The sequence below is a fragment of the Myotis davidii genome, unplaced genomic scaffold, assembly GCF_000327345.1.
Source record: "Myotis davidii unplaced genomic scaffold, ASM32734v1 scaffold147, whole genome shotgun sequence".
Taxonomy (NCBI): Eukaryota; Metazoa; Chordata; class Mammalia; order Chiroptera; family Vespertilionidae; genus Myotis; species Myotis davidii.
This window is the reverse complement of record NW_006383010.1, coordinates 398,911-420,275: the sequence shown is the minus strand read 5'-3', so window position 1 is coordinate 420,275 and position 21,365 is coordinate 398,911. Positions and strand designations below refer to the sequence as shown.

General features: G+C 39.0%; 1 protein-coding gene across 1 annotated transcript in view; it reads left to right on the top strand.

The window, feature by feature from the left end:
* ROS1 (ROS proto-oncogene 1, receptor tyrosine kinase) overlaps nucleotides 1–21,365 on the top strand; it is an 88,754-nt gene that overhangs the window by 26,379 nt on the left and 41,010 nt on the right. Inside the window, exons 12-26 of the mRNA XM_006778496.2 lie at nucleotides 729–772; nucleotides 1,338–1,834; nucleotides 3,146–3,358; nucleotides 4,105–4,215; nucleotides 5,240–5,418; nucleotides 7,451–7,642; nucleotides 9,798–9,898; nucleotides 11,085–11,299; nucleotides 11,856–12,016; nucleotides 12,377–12,521; nucleotides 14,921–15,183; nucleotides 15,449–15,512; nucleotides 15,828–16,030; nucleotides 17,635–17,840; nucleotides 18,941–19,227. Coding sequence (XP_006778559.1) covers nucleotides 729–772; nucleotides 1,338–1,834; nucleotides 3,146–3,358; nucleotides 4,105–4,215; nucleotides 5,240–5,418; nucleotides 7,451–7,642; nucleotides 9,798–9,898; nucleotides 11,085–11,299; nucleotides 11,856–12,016; nucleotides 12,377–12,521; nucleotides 14,921–15,183; nucleotides 15,449–15,512; nucleotides 15,828–16,030; nucleotides 17,635–17,840; nucleotides 18,941–19,227 — 2,881 coding nt within the window. The remainder of the gene's footprint in view (nucleotides 1–728; nucleotides 773–1,337; nucleotides 1,835–3,145; nucleotides 3,359–4,104; nucleotides 4,216–5,239; nucleotides 5,419–7,450; nucleotides 7,643–9,797; nucleotides 9,899–11,084; nucleotides 11,300–11,855; nucleotides 12,017–12,376; nucleotides 12,522–14,920; nucleotides 15,184–15,448; nucleotides 15,513–15,827; nucleotides 16,031–17,634; nucleotides 17,841–18,940; nucleotides 19,228–21,365) is intronic.

The following is a 21,365-nucleotide window of genomic DNA, read 5'->3' as shown; positions in this document are numbered from 1 at the left end:
AATCTCCCTAAACAATTTGAATTTGGGAAACAAAAGCAGGAAGTTAAGAGCCAAGGTGTTTCTGCTTTTTGCCTGCCACAATCTTCCCTTAGGATAAAGAGCGTAGGTTCATATTTCAGCATGGTTTATATCTCTCTGCTTCAGTATAAGAATTATAATCTTTGCCCCATAATTCTATCTACTCTGAAATCCCTAAACAATTTGAATTTGGGAAACAAAAGCAGGAAGTTAAGAGCCAAGGTGTTTCTGCTTTTTGCCTGCCACAATCTTCCCTTAGGATAAAGAGCGTAGGTTCATATTTCAGCATGGAGTTTATATCTCAGGATAATGTTCTGGCACAGGAGTCTTGAGCATATTGATACCGATTTGGAATAGTCATCCGGAGAACACGAGTGGGACTGAATAGGATGAGGACAATGATTTGACAGCTGTAGCTTCGAACCCTGCCAACCCGTGGGTTTGTGATGAGAAAGACTTACTAAGCAAAAGTACATCTGTCTCCATGAACACAAATCCAAAATTGGCTACATTCAAATGAATAGTTTTATGTTTTAGTTAATATCCTGATTTGATTATCAATGAAGTATTTTAGTGGTGTTTCCTTTTTCATTATTATAAATTCACTTGCACCGCTCCCTCGATGTTTGGCTTCAAATTATATGAATTTTCAAAATTCCTCCATTGGCTTCTTTCTTCTGATTACTGGGTGGTCCTGTTCCCTTTTGCAGTATTTCTTCATGAGTTGTAAAATGGTAGCCCTAGTGCTGCAATTGTAAATATTTTTAAAAGCTTAGTCTACTAAAAATGCAAAGTAGCTTTGCTAAATATTTATCATAAACTAATAACTGAGGTTTTAAAAAAGTGGTTGAAATGTTTTTGCTTTCTTCCATTTTTTCATTTACAATGCATGGGAAAGTTTATTGACAGAATTAGACTTAAAAAATTTGTGGTTTTTGGAGAAAAGTTTTTTATAATAAATAACATGTGTAGCTGTGTAACTTTTATATAATATGTATTCCTTTAACAGTAGGTTCCATTAGAAAATCCTTAAATCATTTTTGCTTTTAAAGTCTATGATTCTAAAAAGTCATGTATAGTGAGGATGCTAAGCATTAGAAGCGAGGCTGAAATTTTTCAGTGTTCCAACTTCTAACTTAAATGAATAGAGCATATCTTTAGTAACTATCCTTACTCTTTTGGCCCTTGGGAAACCCTGTACTTATTGACTCTGGAAATACCTGATTCTGATTGCACAACTGGATAAAGCAATGGGTTGGGGAGGTTACTCATCTACCTTTGCATTGAGTCAAACCAGGCTTCTTTTGTTCCCACGTCAGGTATGTCTTTTATCTCCTGAGAGATGGCATTTATAGAGTAGCTCTCCAGGTGCCACCTGGTCAGGACTCAGAAGCCATGCGTATTGTGGAGAGTTGCACATTAAAGGACTTCGCAGTAAAGCCACAGTCCAAGCGAATCATTTACTTCAACGACACCACCCAAGTCTTCATGTCAACATTTCTGGATGGCTCTGCTTCCCATCTTGTCCTCCCTCATGTCCCCTTTGCTGATGTGAAGAGCTTTGATTGTGAGAACAATCACTTCCTTGTCACAGATGGCAAGGCTGTTTTCCAGCAGGATGCTTTGTCTTTTAATGAGTTCATCGTGGGATGTGACCTGAGACACATAGAAGAGTTTGGGTTTGGCAACTTGGTCATGTTTAGCCGGTACACCCAGCCATACCCCCTGCCGGCCCGCCCGCAGCAGCTCTCTGTGCTGTTTGGATCCTACCAGGCCCTGGTCCAGTGGAAGCCTCCTGCCCTCGCCATAGGAGCCAGTGAGTGCGCTCTCCCCAGCGTGGTCATGGCCTCAGTGGAAGGAAAGGAAAGGAAAGCTTGAACTGCTTGACATTGTCACTCGGTTTTGAGAGCTCATCTGTGATGATGCACTCATCAACCAGAGTGCTGCTTAGCGCAAAAAGGAGTTTTGACACGTTTAGTCTGCATTTACTAGTGTTGCATTGGGAGGCTCTCTGTTTTTCATTTATATCCCAACAGAATGGCTCAAACGTTTATTGAGTGTCTACTAGGAGCCAGGCACTGACAAGCTAGTCTGAGTGAATACTAGCCAGGGGGTTAGGGCACTTGGGTTGAGGTTTTCTATCCATTATAACCTTTAATTAATTTGAACAACTCCCTAAAACTCTCTAAACCTGAACTTCTGTCTCTGGAGAGGCAGTTTGTGTGGCGGGTAAGTAGGTGGGCTCTGGAGCCGGCCTGCATGGACTCAAAGGCTGGTCTTGCCATTTATTAGCAGAATGACCCTGGACAACTTAATTAGTTTCCACTATTGGAAGATGGGGATATTAATTCTTTCTATTGGATTGCCATGTAGATTAAAGTAAGATGCGTAAGAAAAAAACACTTAGAACAATACCTAGCACAGAGGTCAGCAAACTTTTTCTATAAATGAAGGACCAGGTATAAATATGTTCAGCTTTGTGGCTCATACAGTCTCTGATATGGCTATGCAACACTGTCTTTGTAGTGTAGAAACAGCCATAGATAATATGTAAATGAGTATCGGTGGCTGTGTTCCAGCACAACTGCATTTACATAAACAGGAGTGGGCTAGATTTGGCCCCGGGACTATAGTTTGCCAATCCCTAGCCGCCTAAGGTATTTAGCAAACATTGTCTATTTTTTACTTTAAGACAAAGTAATTATGCCCGTTTGCTGTATATTACAAAGACAGCTGCAAATGAATAAGCAAATTTTGGGCTTCTGGGAGAAAAATGCTAGGCAAGCACTAGAATTATATGAGAGATTCACCACCAGCATTTGCTTATTAGGAGCCTGGTTCCACCTGGCGGTGTGAGAGAGACCCCTCTGACAATTCTGAGCAGCCAAGTGTCCTCTATTTGTTGGGAATGATGACTCCATTAATAAGCAAGATGAGTGGCATGGGTGGAATGGACACTGTTCTAGTTATACCATCAAACTAACCCTGATGATTGGGGGGTAACAGGTATTACTGCCCAGTGACCCTTCCATTCAAGGTGAGGCTGGAGATGAATTTCCTCATGACCCTTTGTTTGCCCTTGCTGATATCATCCCGGCCAGTAATATTGCTTAACTCTTCTGATTAGGCCCTTCCTCCTGGCAGAACTGGACTTACGAGGTGAAAATATCAACCCAAGACGTCCCCGGAAACACTCGCGTTTTCTCTAACATACGGGGGACCGTGCTGAATGTCCCCGGGCTGCAGAGTGCGACACAATACGAGGTTTCCGTGAGGGCAAGTTCTCCCAAGGGGCCGGGCCCGTGGTCAGAGCCCTCGGTGGGTACTACCCTGGTGCCAGGTGAGAAAATGTTCTTGATTTAGGGAGTGATTCTGACAAAGAAAGACTTATTCCCCGTGTTCCTTAAGATTAGTCACTTCCAATGTAGTAAAGAAGTTAGAATGAGGGTGCGATGGTCTCTTGAGTATGTTTATATGAGATTAGGAAAACACATAAAGCACTGGGTAACGTTTTATGTGTCTGGCCTGATATTGTAAACTTTCTAAAGATAGTTTGTGGGAAAAACATCCTTTTCTTCTCCTTCATGACTTTCTTCTTTCTTATGGTTTATTGCACAATAGCACGCCTTGAGCTCTGAAGGTCATGCGGAGAGAGAAGTTGAGGGGCTGCGAATTATGCTAAATATCATCCTCTTGACAGAAAAAAAAGGGGGGAATCTAATTGTACCATTTCTACTGCTACTGTTAGTACAATTGCTTCTGGGTGCTCCGAATGGGGACATGGCAACCAATAGCCAAAGCAAAAAAACACACACACACAAAAACAAATTCTGCCATGGCATTGCTATAGAGGCAATATCACCATACATTTCTCTTCACATTCAATTTTAAATATTTACATAAAAATCTGAGAGTATGTTTAATATGATATATAATTCTATTAAGCAGACACAATTGCTCATACCTTCTACAGTATTTTTTAAAATGTTGATATTCTTTATTCTTTTACTTTATAAAGAAAATCTTAAGATATGTGTGCCTTAAAAAGTGTACTTTCTGTGATATTTCCTTTTTTTCACCCAATAGCTACAGAACCACCATTTATCATGGCTGTCAAAGAAGATGGGCTTTGGAGTAAACCATTAAATAGCTTTGGCCCAGGAGAATTCTTATCCTCTGATATAAAGAATGTATCAGGTAAATGCCAAGTCCCTTTACACTTGGAATGACAGGTTTCTACTCATTCCCAAGCTATTTGACAAATCAAAGAATCAAGCCTTTTGGTATTAGGTCAATAATGAAAGGGGGAAAAATGCACTGAACTATACTTTCAGGGACAGGATTAAGAAAATGTTGGTTCTCAAGTAGGAATGCTGTTTATTATTTCAAAATGTGAGGTTACTTATTGATTCATGCCCATTTCAGGAACGCTTTGATATATTTCTCATGAATTTTAATCTATCAGTGTTGTCTCACAGCAACAACCTATCTTGTTCCACTAAGACAGCTACGCTTCTGTAATTTATTATGAGTTGGCTATAAGACCGGAGCATGAAAAGGCTGCATGGAGATATAAACAAAGAATAAGAAAGGATTTCATGACAGAAGATTATTCAGTAATGAGTGGGTCATTTTGCCAGGAAGACATTAGAATGAAGAAAAGTCTTCATTCCAGGTTGATATAATAGTGACGTTGCTGGAAGAGGGCATCTTCTGTAACTACCTAAGTATTTGATCTATTTGTGTGGCCATTAAAAGTACAACAGCATTTCTGACCAACAGAGAAGTTGGGCTTAGGAGATATTCTCTAATGGAAAGAATGCTTTGGAGTTGGCTTGAATCTTGGCTCCCCCTCTTTTCATTTGTGAGATCTCAGGAGAACAGATAATCTCACCGAGTTTCAGGTTTGCCATGTCAAAAATGAGGATACTTCTTATTTCATAGCTTTGTTTTAAGAATTAAGTGAGACATGTAGAAGTGCCTGGGACAATGTTTGGGAAAGAGGAGATGCTTAGTGAATATTAGTTCCTCTCTCTAGTTCCAGTGGTAAAGATTTTGAGGTAACATTATTGAAATATTCTTGACCAATCCCTGACGGTCTAGTGACTCTCTATGTTAGCATATGCTATTAGATTCGGGTGCAAGTGTGATTTCTTGACTTGCTCTGCCTGTGTCAGCACATATGGAAAAAATAACTTTTACCAATTCACTCTGTTTTGAGACATGGATTGGTATAACAACAGACTCTACTACAGTGACATGAAAGGTGATGTTCACGTGTGGCTGCTGAATGGGACGAATATCTCCAAGAATTATCACATACCCAACATTGCAGGAGCAGGGGCGTTAGCTTACGAGTGGCTGGGTCACTTTCTCTACTGGGCTGGAAGGACATATGTGGTAAGTTAAAGCCTGGCATTCTGGAAGCTCTAGAACAGTGGTTCTCAACCTTCCTAATGCCGTGACCCTTTAATAACAGTTCCTCATGTTGTGGTGACCCCCAATTTCATTGTTATAAATAGAACGTAATTAAAGCATAGTGATTAACCACAAAAACAATATGTAATTATATATGTGTTTTCCGATGGTCTTAGGCGACCCCTGTGAAAGGGTCGTTCGACCCCAAAGGGGTCACGGCCCACAGGTTGAGAACTGCTGCTCTAGAGCCATGCCCACCCACTTCAGTGGCTTGAATGTTATTTTCATGATTTTTTTCATATTAGTGTACCATCTATGCTATTATTTATTGAATATTTGTCTTTAAGTCTGCTCAATTTTTTATTAAGATGCATCTATCTTTGAAGGAAATTTTATATCTTTGGTGTACTATTTCCAACAATATCTTAAAATAAATATATTAAAATGTTCACTAGTGGGTCAGTGTCCTGGAGGAAGATAGCTCACTCCACCTACGTGAAGGGACCATTTTCAAAGGTGTAGACAGGGCTAAGGAAAACAAAGATGGCAAAGCATGCCCTGGGCCAGCAAGTGTGGAAGATATAACTAATTCCAGGCATAAAGGGGCAAAGGAAAGAAGGAGAACCTGTGCGGACTGTAGCTTTAGGAGAGTTGCTGACATGAAACCCAATCAAAATGTGTGGTCTGGGGGAGTGAGTTCCCCAACCCCTTCTTCCTTCTGCCCTCCCATCTCCTGCCAGTGCTTCTGTTGGCTGAACCTCACTGGAAACCAGAGAACAGGGGAGTCCAGTGATGCAGTTCATAGGTGTCAGCCGTCAGGGGGAAGAGGAGGGTGGAGAGGGCTGAGAGTGGACCTGGAGGCAAAATGGAGACATCTTGCGTATGTGTAGTGGTACACTTTGAAAGGAAAGATGGTTAGTGATGAGAACACTAGTCTGACAGATCGAGAAGTATCATACTGAAATTGTTTTCTAATCAGGAGTGTGCTATTGTATGCACTTTTATTCACTCAACAATCATTTATCTATTACCAATATATTTAGAGCCTTGAGAATAGGCATAGTTGGGAATATAAAATAAATAGTAGACATACCCCTACTCTTTTTTTAAAACAACAACAACAACAACATATAAACTTTATTGAGATATAATTTACAAACCATAAAATTCACCCTTTTGTTATGTAAAATGGAGTGGTTTTTTAATATGTTCAGTGTTGTGCAATTATCACCATTTGCCCCTGGTCTTTTAATGAGATAAAAATACATAAATGAAATAATAGAAGGCACACACAAATTAATGTATTTAGAGGCTAGCATTCTGGTATGGTCTGAATTCCTAAGTGCCAGTGACATGTAGGCAGAGTTGATGGGGTTAATTAGAGACTGCTCCCTAAAATGGGTTAGTTAGAAAATAGTTTAGAAGGAGAAAGTGGAAGAATGGATATGAAAATTGGCTATAAGTATTTGCTCTGTCTGTTAAAAACTGTCTAACTCCAGGAAAAATTACTTCACTTCTTTGAACCCAGTTTACTCTTGAAAAAGTAGGGAATAGAAATCCTTAATAGGCTTACCGTTCCCTATTTACATATTGTGATACATGTGAAGTTGTTGGTTACAAGAGCTTATATTTTAAATATTGAAAAAATATATAATGCTAGGCATATAATACATACTCACTAATAATGGCAGTATTTAATGTTAGGAAAACATGTTGATAGAAAGGAATCCAATATAATACATTCTTATCCAGTGTTTCGACTGGATATATGATTAGGAAGTGCAAGTATGTAACTCAAAATAAATTCATATTCCTTCTCTTTAGGAACATGAAAAGTGATAAGGTTCATGAGGGCAGGTCCCATGACTATTATGTTTACAAGGTTTAATACATAGTGCCAGTAAGTACTTATGATTGGAAAAATGATTGGTAAATGCAGCAGTTCAATAATAATTGCAATAAACTACTCAGGAATCATGATGTCATTTAAAAATCATATGATTGTGTTTTATAGATACAAAGGCAGTCCGTGTTGACAGGACACGCAGATATTGTGACGCATGTGAAGTTGTTGGTGAATGACATGGTGGTGGATTCCGTGGGTGGATATCTCTATTGGACCACACTCTACTCAGTTGAAAGCACCAGGCTAAATGGGGAAAGTCCCCTTATCCTACAGGCACAGCCCTGGTTTTCTGGGAAAAAGGTGACAAAATGAGAATAAGATCTGATTATTTAATAATTCTGAGTAGTGCTACTGTATAGTTATGATAATACTGTTTCTGCTTATTGTGTATAGTTAAGGTAGAATCTGAAAGGAAATACTGTTACAGTAAGATTTTGGTATAAGCAAAATTTCTCTTTCATTTGATTGTCATAATTGATTTAAATTTTTTAAATATAAGATGGAAATTTTTGGTAGTTTGCCTTATCTTGATGGTTGCCAGAGGAGGCGGAGGTGGGAAGATGGGTGGAAAAGAGTGAAGGGAAATGAGAGGCACAAACTTCCAGTTATAGAATAAAAGTCACAAAGATGTAATAATGTACAGTATAGGGAAATAATACCATAATAGCTTTGTATGCTAACAGATGGTCACTAGACTTGTTGTGATCACATCATAAGGTATATAAATGTCAGGTTACCACGTTGTACACCTGAAATGAATATAATATTGCATGTCAACCATACTTTAATAAAAACTAAATTTAAAAAGAGATAAAATACAGTTAACTTGTTATTTGGAAGTGCATCTCATCATAAATAACCAAGCAAGATTTACCCGATTTCATTTTAACTGAAAAAGTAATCAATAATCTCTTTTAGCCCGGCTGGTGTGGCTCAGTGGTTGAGCATTGACATATGAACCAGGAGGTCATGGTTCAGTTCCCAGTCAGGGCACATGCCTGGGTTGTAGGCTTCATCCCCAGTGTGGGGTGTGCAGGAGGCAGCCAATCGATGATTCTCTCATCATCAATATTTCTCTCTCTCTCCTTCTTCTTTCCTCTCTGAAATCAATACATATATTTTTAAAAAATCTCTTTTAGCATGAAGCATGGACACGATTCAAGTGCCAGAAGGTTAGGAGTTGCTAGAATCATTTTTTACCTTTTGGAAAAAGAGTAGGTTGAGTTTTTGTTTTGTTTTTTAACAGAAAGCTGTGATTTATAAGAACATAGAAGGTTCTTACTCTCATACATCTCAAGATTATGTCTTGGTAGTAGGCCTTGAGTAATGTAGAAAGTATTTTTAGTTCTAGGATACATTATTGTATTATTTTTACATTTTTCACTGGCTCATCATTTTTGTTTATATGCTGCTGTGTCTTGCTAAAAATATAGTCATCAACTTTAATCCTATCTGACAGCTCTCAGTCTCCAGGCCTGCTATAGAGAGAATGCACTACTCAGGTCAGACTCCTGGCAACCTCAGCTTATTTGAAAAATGCCCATAAAGCCAAAGAAAGCAAAAAAGATCTCTTGGATTGTAACTTCTCTCTCACACAGTCTATTTCATAGGAGAAGCAGTCTTTCCTCAGCCTTACCTAGACAGTTGGACATAAAATTAAGACAGGACGGTAACAAGAAGTCAAAGAAAGGGTAGTGAGAGGTTTTCAGATTTCAGCTAGAACTGAAATCTGACTATATGTATAAGTGACTCTGCCAGTTATAAAACATAAAAACCCTGTATTATATTTTTAAAATGTGTCAGGATGTTTTTGGTTATAATGAACAGAAGATATGATTTAAAATGGTTTAAACCATTGGCTCTCAAAGTTGGTGACACATTGGCATTTTCTGGGAGTTAGAGAACATCCAGGGGACTGGGCTTCATCTCCAGAGACCACACTTTAAGAGGATGCAAGCTGGAAATTGAGATGTTTAAAGAACTGCACAGGTGATTGTAATGTGCAGCAATGCTTGCGAACAACTGATTTCAACAACCATGAAATTCATTGACATATGGCTGAAGAGTCCAAAGTTATGGCTTGCTCTGGGCAAGGCTTGACATGACACAGAGACTCAAGTTCCTGATTCAGTAGGTCCTGGAATGTGGTTGAGAATTTGTCTTTACAAGTTCCCAGGGGATGCTGATCCTGCTGGAGATAAATATATAGAAGTGAGTAACAGTCCCTGCCTTTTGAAGATTTTTTAGGAAACCAGTGCACTTATATCCAAATTGTATAGTAATAGCCATAATCATATAATTCTTATATTCAGTGAAAGGTAAAAAAAAAAAATCACTGAGCTTATTATTCCAAAGAGGATCTTAAGAAGAAATCTATAGCTTAAGTGTGACTTGTTCACAAAGGTATCCTTCAACTGTGTATTTGACCTGTTTTCTTGCCTTATGTTCTATTTAGGTAATTGCTCTAACTTTAGACCTCAGTGATGGGCTCCTGTATTGGTTGGTTCAAGACAGTCAATGTATTCACCTGTACAGAGCTGTTCTTAGGGGGCAGGGGTAAGTAATATCCCTTGAAGGCAATTGGTTGAGAAGAAGAGCATGACATGCCCCTCAGTTATAAATGATAACGCATGAGAACTCATTTTTCAATAAACAGTTACTGATCATCCACTCAGTTGCAGGCATTGTGCTTGTGGGGAAAGATAGGTTTGTAAACACCTAATTACAGTAGAATGTGGTGAACACTGTGATAGGGTATGTATAGAGAGAGCAGAAGACACTGTGTCGTGGGTGAAAGTCCACAAGGCAAACCAGAGACTGTCTCACATTGAGTAGGTGTGAATAAATAGCCTTTTACTAGAGCAGGGACTATGAGACTAGCACTAGTGAACATGCGTCTTTATAAGGTTCAGAAGTCCCAGCTATGGTCCTCTGAGGTAGTTTTTGTTTCATTTTGTTTTGTTTCAAGGAGATATTGTGAAATTCTCAAAACAAAACTTCCATTTATTTTAAATGTCATACTTGATAATTTTCTAAAGAGGGAAATGTCAACACTTTAACAAGATTTAGAGAAATCATTCTTTACAAAAGGTCACACCTCTGCTCTAAAAGGTTGAGAATCATTGAGAGTTTTTACCGAGTACTAGGTAACTGGAGGCATTTTAAAAACAACCAATAAGAATTGTAAAGTAAAAACATCTTTGTAAAATTCCCTGTCACTGAGAAAAAAATCTCTAAAAGCAATTTAAACAATCGTCTGTTTACTTGAATTCCCTGGCCTGAAAAGAAGCATTTTGACTAAGCTTTAGAAATTAGTAAGTATCGTTGGAGCCACAGAGACTTGTGACTAGTATACAGGGAAGGACCAAACAGGCTAGAGTAATGAAAGCAAGTAAATAACCAAGAATAAGAGGGAGACATGGCTCAGTGAGGAGAAACCAGTCACTGGGTTGTGGCTTTGATGTAGGGTATTACCAAGAACCACAAGCATTTATTAAAATCTGTGTAACACTCTTGCCATTGCAGTATCACATTGATAAGAAAAGCCCTAGAAAAATTGCTATAGGAATATTTTAAGAACAAGGTAAAAATCAACTAAATATTAAACTAAGAATAATGACAATGATTGTTGCAAAGTATTTTCTGTTTTTATGTACACAAACATATGTTTCCTCCAGTATTTGAATATACCAGCCCTTCCCCCACTCAGGACCACACACTAATTGGTGTCGTGTTTCAGCAGTGTTGGGGAGCCCACCATCACAGAATTTGCAGCCTGGAGCACTTCTGACATTTCCCAGAATGCACTGATGTACTATAGTGGTCGGCTTTTCTGGATCAATGGCTTTAAGATTATAACAGCTCAAGAAATAGGTCAGCGAACCAGTGTCTCTGTTTTGGAACCAGCCAAATTTAACCAGTTCACAATTATTCAGACGTCCCTCAAACCTCTGCCAGGTACAATATTTTACTCTAGTTTACCCTCGCTCCTCCATACTTCCTGTTAAATAAATGTCTAGGTTGGGATTTTTTCTTAAGAATTATGTTTTAAGTGGAAAAGGGTGTTAGTGGTTTCTGTTGGTTTGCTTGCAGTCAGTTTATGTTTTTTAAAAATATATTTTTTTAATTGATTTCAGAGAGGAAAGGAGAGTGAGTGTGAGATAGAAACATCAATGATGAGAAAGAATCATTGGTTGGCTGCCTCCTGCATGCCCCACTCTGAGGATCAAGCCTGCAACCCGGGCATATGCCCTGACCAGGAATCGAACCGTGACCCCCCGGGTTCATAGGTTGACACTCAACCACTGAGCCATGCCGGACAGGCATAGTAGTTTATTAACTCAAATGTACAGCTTGAAACGGTCAGAAGATAAGATGATTTTCAGAATGTTTTAAAATAAAGGATAATTTTGCTTTGGTACTATTAGTAATTATTATTAATTTTCCATGTTTTTTATGATGATTATAATACTACATTCTTTCTCCCTCTATTCTTTCTTTCATTTCATCCCAGGGAACTTCTCCTTTACTCCTAAGGTGATCCCAGATTCTGTTCAGGAGTCTTCATTTAGGATTGAAGGAAATGCTTCAAGTTTTCAAATCCTGTGGCATGCTGTCCCAGCAGTGGATTGGGGTGTAGTTTTCTACAGTGTGGAATTTAGTGCTCCTCTTAAGGTATGGCTTTGGTTCTAGTAGCTTCTATTTCTCGGGCAGGCTGTGCCATCTGCATCCAGCCCTGCCCACACTGACTTGTACTTTCTTCACTTAGCCAAACCCATCTCCTTGGTTGCCCCATTAGCCTCTGTCAGGATTATTCCTGAGTTCCTTGGTCTAGCCAGTCTCTGACTGCTTTGTGGTTAGTGCTAACAGCTGGCATATTAGACTCTTTAACTGGAATTTACCGACATCAGCATTTCCAAATTTGAAGGGCTCGACTTTATATGTGAACTGAAGTTTGGAGATTTTAGTTAAGTTGGAATAAAAGATTTTCTGATTTTCTCCCTAAAAAAATAATGTTTTGTGTTTATATTTTAGTTCCTGGCTAGTGAAAAACAGCCTTTACCTGTATTTACTGTGGAAGGCTTGGAGCCTTATGCCTTATTTAATCTTTCTGTCACTCCTTATACCTACTGGGGCAAGGGCCCCAAAACATCTCTGTCACTTCGAGCACCTGAAACAGGTACAGGGGTTAAAATCTTTAAGAAAGAAAAGGGCAGAATCTCACTTTGCATGATCTAGAATGGACAGTTAATTTTTTAGAATAACTTTCAGTTTTGTAGATGTGTTTAGATTCAATACACTTTCAAAGACTTTTTAGAAATTAGAACAACACTAATAACTCGGCATAATTTATTCCAAAAGTATATTTCAGAGATTTTTTTTTAAAAAAGAACTGTTTAACTTCACTGTAATGACATACAAGATGCACGAACATGTTTCAGGTAATTTGTGAAATGCTTTATAAGGAAATGGGGCATTTATGAACCGAGACAGTGTTGTGGGAGGTAGGCTTGTTGGGAGATATTCTCATGAAAGGTAATTCAGAATCTTCCCTAGATGAATAACTGATGTTTAAATTTATTGTTTTTCCTTGGAATATATTTTAAAATGGATACTGGCTATATCTTTACATGTGTCTATCACTTTCAAGTGTAAAAAACACATTTATGTGTATCACTCCTTTATTAAACATTTAATACATACCTATCGTGTGTCAGAAACATCATTTCATTTGATCCTTACACAGCTCTGAGGTAGATCGACAGGTGTTATTATCTTGACTATGAAAAGGAGAAAATGAGCTCAGCAGTTGCCCAAAGTAAAATAGAGAGTAAGTGACAGGGCTGGAATTTAATCTTCATTTTTGCAAATGTTGGCAAATGATGGTGTCATATTGATTTAATTTACATAACTTCCTAGCACCACAGGACCTGGCAGCCAGTAAAAGCTCAATAAGCATGGACATCCATTTACAATACATATATATATATATGTATATATATATATATATATATACATATATATATATTTACATTAAGAGTCTTTCAACAATATTTTTCTATGAGTCTCATAAGCTTAGGCAGGTTCAGAGCAGTTAGCATTTGGGTCCAGGTATGCTATCTTTGATATTGTCTTGGGTTGTCATTCTTGCTTGGATTCTTCTGTGGAAGTAAACTTGACTATATCTAACAGGGCATGTAGTGAGGGCTGGGGTCATCAACACTCCGCTGGATGTTGGGAGTAGTAAGGAAGAGTGATAAGATTTGGCCTTTGCCATCAGGAAATTTATAATATAGTTGGGAAATTATTCAAAATGACAAATATTTATTAAGCACTTACTGTGTACCTGTCCTATATTAGATTTGGAGGGATTTAACAAGGATTGAGAAAAGGTACTTTCTCTGATGGAGCTCATAAAACAGTAGAGAGATGAACACATTCTGCCAACAATAATAGAAATAAGACTGATAACTGAGTAGTGATGGCATGGCGTAAGTAGGCAAGACTGCAAAACCTTCACCTACATCGAGCTGCCTCAACATTCTTAAGAGCGGGCAATATACAGGATGGTATGGCTAGGAAGGCCTTTAGGGAGTGGAAACTCTAGCTGGGCCCTGAGGAATGAAGCAAGAAGAGTGAGTATCCCATATGAGGACAATATGAGAAGGCATGGAGATTGGATAACGACGTGAGCATTGAACCTTAAGAAGCAATGTGATTGGGGAGACGAGTGGGAGAGTCTGAAGAAAGAAAAATCATATCTTAAAAGGAATAACTGGAAAATCAGGAAGAGAAATTTCCTTTAAAAGATGGAGAAATTAAAGGACTGAGTGAATTGCTTGGTTTGGCTCTAAAATAAATGGTGACCTTCAAATCATACTCTTGGGGTACATCTTGTCTCCTGGGAGGGCTCAAGGGGAGAAGACCTAGGATCCCCAATAGCTGTATTTTTTAAAAATATGTTTTATTGAGTTTTTTACAGAGGGGAAGGGAGAGGGATAGAGACATCAATGGGAGAGAAGCATCGATCAGCTGCCTTCTGCACACACCCTAATGGGAATGTGCCTGCAACCAAGGTACATGCCCTTGACTGGAATCAAACCTGGGACCCCTCAGTCCGCAAGCCGATGCTCTATCCAGTGAGCCAAACTTGCGAGGGCCCAATAGCTGTATTTTTTATCTTGAACTAGCTGAAGAATAGATAGGGTTACTGCCTTCCTTCCTGGTGACTGCCATTTTCACCTCCAGCTAAATCATTCTGTCAAGATGAGAGTAAATATTGTATTTTGTAAGGAGAATAAGTCACCTTCCATCCATACGGGGACCAGACAAGAAGATGTACCTATGTGGTAGTAAGAGGGGTTTGGATTAGACATAAGGGAGATTTGCTTAAATATTAAGCTGGTTCCTGAAGAAATCTACGGATTGGTCTCTCCTGAAAATATTTAAGAAGAAGATAGATATACCTCAACTATCTGAAATGAGAAAGTTATTACTGGGTTGCTCCATGCTCTTATCATGAATGGTAAAAGTCAACCTTCTATTCTTTTCTGCCCTATCGGTGTCTTTGCTTTTCAGTTCCATCAGCACCAGAGAATCCCAGGATATTTATATTATCAAGTGGAAAATACCATAATAAGAATGAAGTTGTGGTGGAATTTAGGTGGAATAAGCCTAAGCATGAAAATGGTGTGTTAACAAGATTTGAAATTTTCTATCAAATATCCAACCAAAGTGCCACCAACAAAACATTTGAAGGCTGGATTGCTGTCAACGTCACTCCCTCAGTGATGTCTTTTCAACTTGAGGGCATGAGTCCTGGGTACATTGTTGCTTTCCAGGTACGGACACATGCTCGGTTGCAGACTTGATCCCCAATAAGGGGGAGGGCGTACAGAAGGCAGTCAATTGATGATTCTCTCTCATCATTAATATTTCTATCTCTCCCTTTCCCTTCTTCTCTCTGAAAACAATAAAACATACTTTTAAATTTTTTTTAAAAAGAGTGTGAAATAAAAAATTCAATAATTTATTAGTCTCAGAACTCAATTATTGTCACTGAGGACACTGTCAAATGCAATTTTTTGTATCTTTTTCTTTCTTTAGGTTAGAGTCTTCACATCCAAAGGACCTGGACCATTTTCTGACTTGGTGCAGTCCCAAACATCAGGTACTATCTAAAACCTGTGTAAATAACAATTAGTGTATTAAAAAATTTTTTTTAACTCTTGGTATTCTCAGGGATATAAGTATAATCTCTGAGCTGAAGTTAAAGTCAAATAAAAAAATAAATTTTTATCATAATCAAACATGCTTAAATATATCTAGACTCGGAGCACCTAGTCTGTCTCCATTGAGACTGATGTAGTAGATGAACACAAAGGAATCCCATGGATTTCAAAATGACATCAGATTGAGTTAAGGGATTTTGGTAAAGTAAAGTTACTTTGCTCATACATATTACCTACTTGTATTTTGTTTTCAGAAGTCAACCCATTTCCATGCCTCATAACTCTTTTGGGCAACAAGATGATTTTGTTAGATATGGATCAAAATCAAGTTGTATGGATGTTTTCGGCAGAAAGAGACATCAGTGCCATGGGCTACACAGCTGATGATGCAATGGCGTATTATGCTCAGGGAGACTCCCTCTTTCTTTTGAACATGCACAATCAGTCCAGCTCTGAGGTACATCACTTTGTAATTCTTTAGAAAGGAAGGAAGAACGTTAACTATCAAGGTTGTTATTAAGAGGACTTTCAGTGCAGTTGTGAAAGGAAGAAAGTAGAAGATCTGCATATCACACTGCCCTGTAATTAAACTGACTGGCCTGTGGTTGAGGCATTAAGATTAGGATGGTTGAAAAGGACAGATGCCCTATAACTATTTAGTCACAAATAAGCTCAGGTTAGGTTTTGGGCAAATGCCATTCAGGATTAATTTAGCGCAAACAGTTATTGGGTTTAAGGCGCCGTGTTAGTTTCTGGAATAAAGGTGAAAAAGAAAAGTAGTAGTCCTTAAACAAACCCCGTCTAGTACTGGTCTAACAGTAGGTAGACAGTAGGGCACAGGGATTAAGAGGGTGAACTTTGGAATCTAACAACCTAGAATTTAATTCTGACTCCACCACTTACTGGATCTGTGACCATCAGCAAGTTATTTAATCGCTGTGGTTTTGTAGTATCTCATCATAGGATTCCGGTGAAGATCAAATGAGATAATGCATGTAAGGCGCATAGCACAATGCCTGGCATGTGGTAGGCATTCATTGAATGTTTGCTAGTGGAGAAGGCAGACAGAACACAGTGTAAGTGCTGTGCTGAGGGCAGGAGATGGTGGAATCTCATAGAATGGATGCTCCATCCAGGTTGGTTGTGGTAGGATGGGAAGACATCTTGGATTCCAAGAGGATGAGCCAGGTAAAGGTGGGGAAAAGCTGAGGAAGCAATAAGTGCTAAGTCAGGGAAACAAGAGATCCATAGCATATTCAGGGAGCTATACATAAATAGAGGAGCTTGGAATGGAGATGGAGGTGAGGGCAGAGTGAAAGGCAGGTGGTAAAGCTGTAGAGGTAGGCAGGAGCCTGCATAGAATGGGCCTCCTTTGCAAGCAGCAAGCCGTTAAAGAAATTTAGTGGGTCATTCACATGATCAAGCTGTGTTTTAGAAAGACCACTCTGTTAGCTGTGTGAATAATGACTCAGAGAAGGTTAAATCTGAGACCATTAGGAGGCTATCACAGAAATCCAGATAGGAAAGGCAGGAAATGAGAAGCAGTAAAGTGAGAAAGGAGAGGACAAATTGTAGAGATATTTAAAATGGGACCAATTCACAATTTGTAGTAATGGTAGGAAGAAGTCAAGGATGAACCACAATTGATGGGATTGCTCCTCGGGTGAGTGTTGGGAATCTATAAAAATACAAATGTAAGCGAAAAGGAGGTTTGGGACATAGAGTGATGAATTCTGTTTCCTGGGATCATTCATGTATGTTGAATAGGCAGTTTAATATTTGAATCAGCAACTCAATAAGGAACCAGCCTGAAGATGTGGATTTGTAGCATTGGTTTATGGATCACAGTTGAAACCATGGTAGTTGAAATCACTCAGGGAAAATACACTATGCGAGAAGGGGACCAATGTTACAGTGGCACACAACCCAGAGTTACTGAGATTTGGGATTACAAAAGAGAAGTGCGATAAGTGAGTAATATGAGTGGTTACAGAAAAGTCTTCAACCTTAAAAAAAAAAATGACCACTATCTCCTTGGCTGTATTTTCTACCTGATTTAAGATTTTCCAAGATGCACTGGTTTTTGATATCGCAATTATTACAATTGATTGGATTTCAAGACACCTCTACTTTGTGATGAAAGAATCACAAAATGGAATGCAAATATTTGATGTCGATCTTGAACACAAGGTGAAATATCCCAGGAAGCTGAAAATTTGCAACAGAAATTCAACGATAATCTCTTTCTTCGTGTATCCCCTATTAAGGTATCTGAAGTATACCTGTTTCTATTGGGCTGAAATAAAGAGACATATTTAAATAATATCTTTGGTTTAATATTAGGTGTTAATGATGGGAACATAAGATGCTTAGGGGTCTTGACTCACTACATTAACTTTTAGTAAGTATCTCTACATATAAACTATGAACCCACAACCACAAATATGTAAACTGAATCCATACTAACAACTTAACTAGCTTAAAGTTAGGTTAATTGCCAGCAGGAAACCAAAGCAGATTTTTATATCAGTGAATTTAATAATATCCTCAGTTGGTAAGGACAAGAAGGGGACCGAGACAATGGGAGAAGATGAGCAGGAGGTAGATGGGCAGCATGTCAAACACAGTAAAAGCTATTCTGGGCTCATCCATCTTTAATTGATGTCTTCAAAAGAGGAGTTTTAAGGCCTCTATTCAGCAACTGAGTGGCAGTTTCTTAGGCTGGAAAGATGTATTTTGTGTGTGCCATAGCATGGATATGATCTATCTTGAAATTAGATTGTTAACTACTATTAAGAAGCAGAAACTAAACTGAGAGGAGGGGAATGGAGATAGGTGTTGATGAAAAGTTGCAAATGTCTTTTATATTTACAATCACTAATAAGACAATACAGCCCTAGCCAGTTTGGCTCAGTGGATAGAGCATCGGCCTGCAGACTAAAGGGTCCTGGGTTGGATTCTGGTCAAGGGCACATTCACAGTTTGCTGGCTCGATCCCCAGTAGGGGATGTGCAGGAAGCAGCAGATCCATGATTCCCTCTCAACATGAATGTTTCTATCTCTCTCTCCCTCTCCCTTCCTCTCTCTGAAATCAATAAAAAATAAGACAATCCAGCACCTAAAGTCATTGTAGTTCAAAGGCTTTAGTTGTAAACACATTTATTTAGAAATCATTGGAAAATGCTAAAAATTAGATTTCTTGTGCCCTCCTCCATCTCAGAAGAAGGTTACTGGGGATGTGGACCTGTTCTCTCTAAAAGATGTATTTGTCCTCCTAATGATTAGAAATGGTTGATCTTCATAAGAAACTAATACTTGAAATGATATATTTTACTCATTAAGTCGGAGGGTATTTTTCCCCCAATAGTCGCCTGTATTGGACAGAAGTTTCCGATTTGGGCTCTCAGATGTTCTACTACAGTATTATCAACCAGACCTTGCACCGAATTCTGCAACCCACAGCTACAAGCCATCCAGATGGAAGGAGCCAATGTTCTTGCAATGTGACTGAATCCGAGTTAAGTGGAGTAATGACTATTGATACTGCTCACCTAAAGAAACCACAGATATACTTTGTCAAAGGGCAAGAGATCTGGGCCATGGATCTGGAAGGGTGCCGGTGTTGGCAAGTTATCACAAGGCCTGCTCTGCTCGGTAAGACACCACGTGTGCACATAGATCTTTATTCGCAATGGCAGCCCCTCGTATTCCTTAAGAAGGGCTTACATCCCACATGTACGCAAAAGAATATACGCACGGTACTTATTCTAAACCATGTCAAATGCTCTTGTAGAATTCAAGTCAAGTTGTTTCCAGAAAAAATTGTATATAGGCATCTGCATAATATTCTGGATCTATGGGGATTTTTTTTTAGTGTATTATTTATGGTAGAGCTACAGTGTATTGAGCTTCACTATAAAATGTAAGAATGCTATTAAATGCATTATCTCATGTCATCTTCACAACACCCTGGTGAAGTAGGTCCGAGTGTTGGTGATGGTGAGAACAGCACCAGGTGTTAGACCGGTGGGTTCAGACCTTGGTACCTGAGTTCTGGTTAGGAAAAAATTCAGAGCCAAGACTCAAAGTATAAGAGAAAATTTATTTAGAAAGTCACAGTGGTAGAAGAAGCGAAGGATAAAATAAATGGACTCAGGAAACAAATTACAGAGGCAAAAGAAGGGGCCCTTGGAGCGTAGGAGTGAGCAGGGTAATGGTAACATGCCTTCGGGGAGAGGAAGGGGGAAGGGAAAGGCGTGGGTGTTGGGTGTGCTCCCAGGAGGGAGAGTGTGCTGGGTTTTTAAGGGTTGGGATTTTAAGAAAGGTCCTTGGGAAGGATCTCAATAGAACATTCATCAGATTTCCAGGTGTGTCCTTTCATGGTCTCCTCTGACTTTGTCAGCACCTGGGCAGAGGTCATTTGTCAATGCAGGTAGTCGTGACATCAGCTGTGGTGTTGCTCGTCTGGTTTGGCTGCTTTTCTGGGCCTGGAGCTGAAACACAACTCAGGCCTAGATGTACACATCATTGTCCTGGAGTCTTAATGCTTAAGGGCTTAATGCTTAATTCTATTCTCTGGGCCCCTAGTTTGTTCCCCCAAGGGGGTCTCTCACATACATGACTAGCAACATGCCAGGGGAAGAAAGGTCAGGGGAGGATCTTAACTGCATGACCAGCGACATGAACGGTCAGGGGGTCTAAACCGAATGATCAGCAATGTGCTAGGGGAGGAAAGGTTCCCTGGGGATGAGGGCCTTGTTTTCCCAGTTTTGCTTGTTGCTAGGCAACTGGGGCTTTCCACCTTGGGGACCAACATCCTTGCTCTGCTCATGTCTGCCTGCCCACCACACTAGTATCCTCATTTTGCAGATGAGGAAACTGAGGCTGAGAAAAGTAAGATAACTTTTCCAAAGGGCTACAGTTAGTAAGTAGATGACCTGGGGTTTTAAGTTGGGCCATATTACAACATTCATGATCTTACTCCCAGTACCTTATTTTATTTCAATTTTGATGATTCCATTGACTCCACATTCAGCATGAATTGGCAAATACTTGAAATTCACATGCTTGTGGAGGGAACATTTGAAAGTCTAAAGCAATTTTGAAGTCTCCAAATTAGGAGTAATTGCAACAGAAAAAAACATGCATTCTAAATTCCCCTTACATATTCTTAAGAGTCTATTATTTCTTACTCTCTAATATGGTATGTGCTAGTCTAACATGTGGTGGCTTAAGTTTAAATTAAAGAAAATAAAAAATAAAATTAAAATTTTAATTCCACAGTCACACTAGCCACATTTTAAGTTCTCCAAAGTCACAAGTGGCTAATGGTTACTGTATGGGCAACATTGATATAAAATCTTTCCATCATCAAAAGTGCTACTGGGCATTGCTGATTTATATAGTGAAGCTTTGAAATTGCAAGTGTGTGTGTGTGTGTGTGTGTGTGTGTGTGCATATGAAAGCTGTAGCTGCACACATGGTTTTGTTTCTGTTGTCCTCTCAATGGCCTGAAGAGTAGAGACGATGTTTTGAACTTTTCTTATAAAAAATTACTTGTTTTTGATAAATCCGTGACAAAGACTTTTTTATTTTTTAACTTTAAAAAAAATATATATTTTTTTGATTGATTTCAGAAAGGAAGTGAGAGAGAGAGAGATAGAAACATCAATGATGAGAGAGTCATTGATTGGCTACCTCCTGCACGCCCCCTCCTGGGGATCGAACCTGCAACCCAGGCATGTGCCCTTGATCGGAATCAAACCTGGAACCCTTCTGCAGGCCAACGCTAT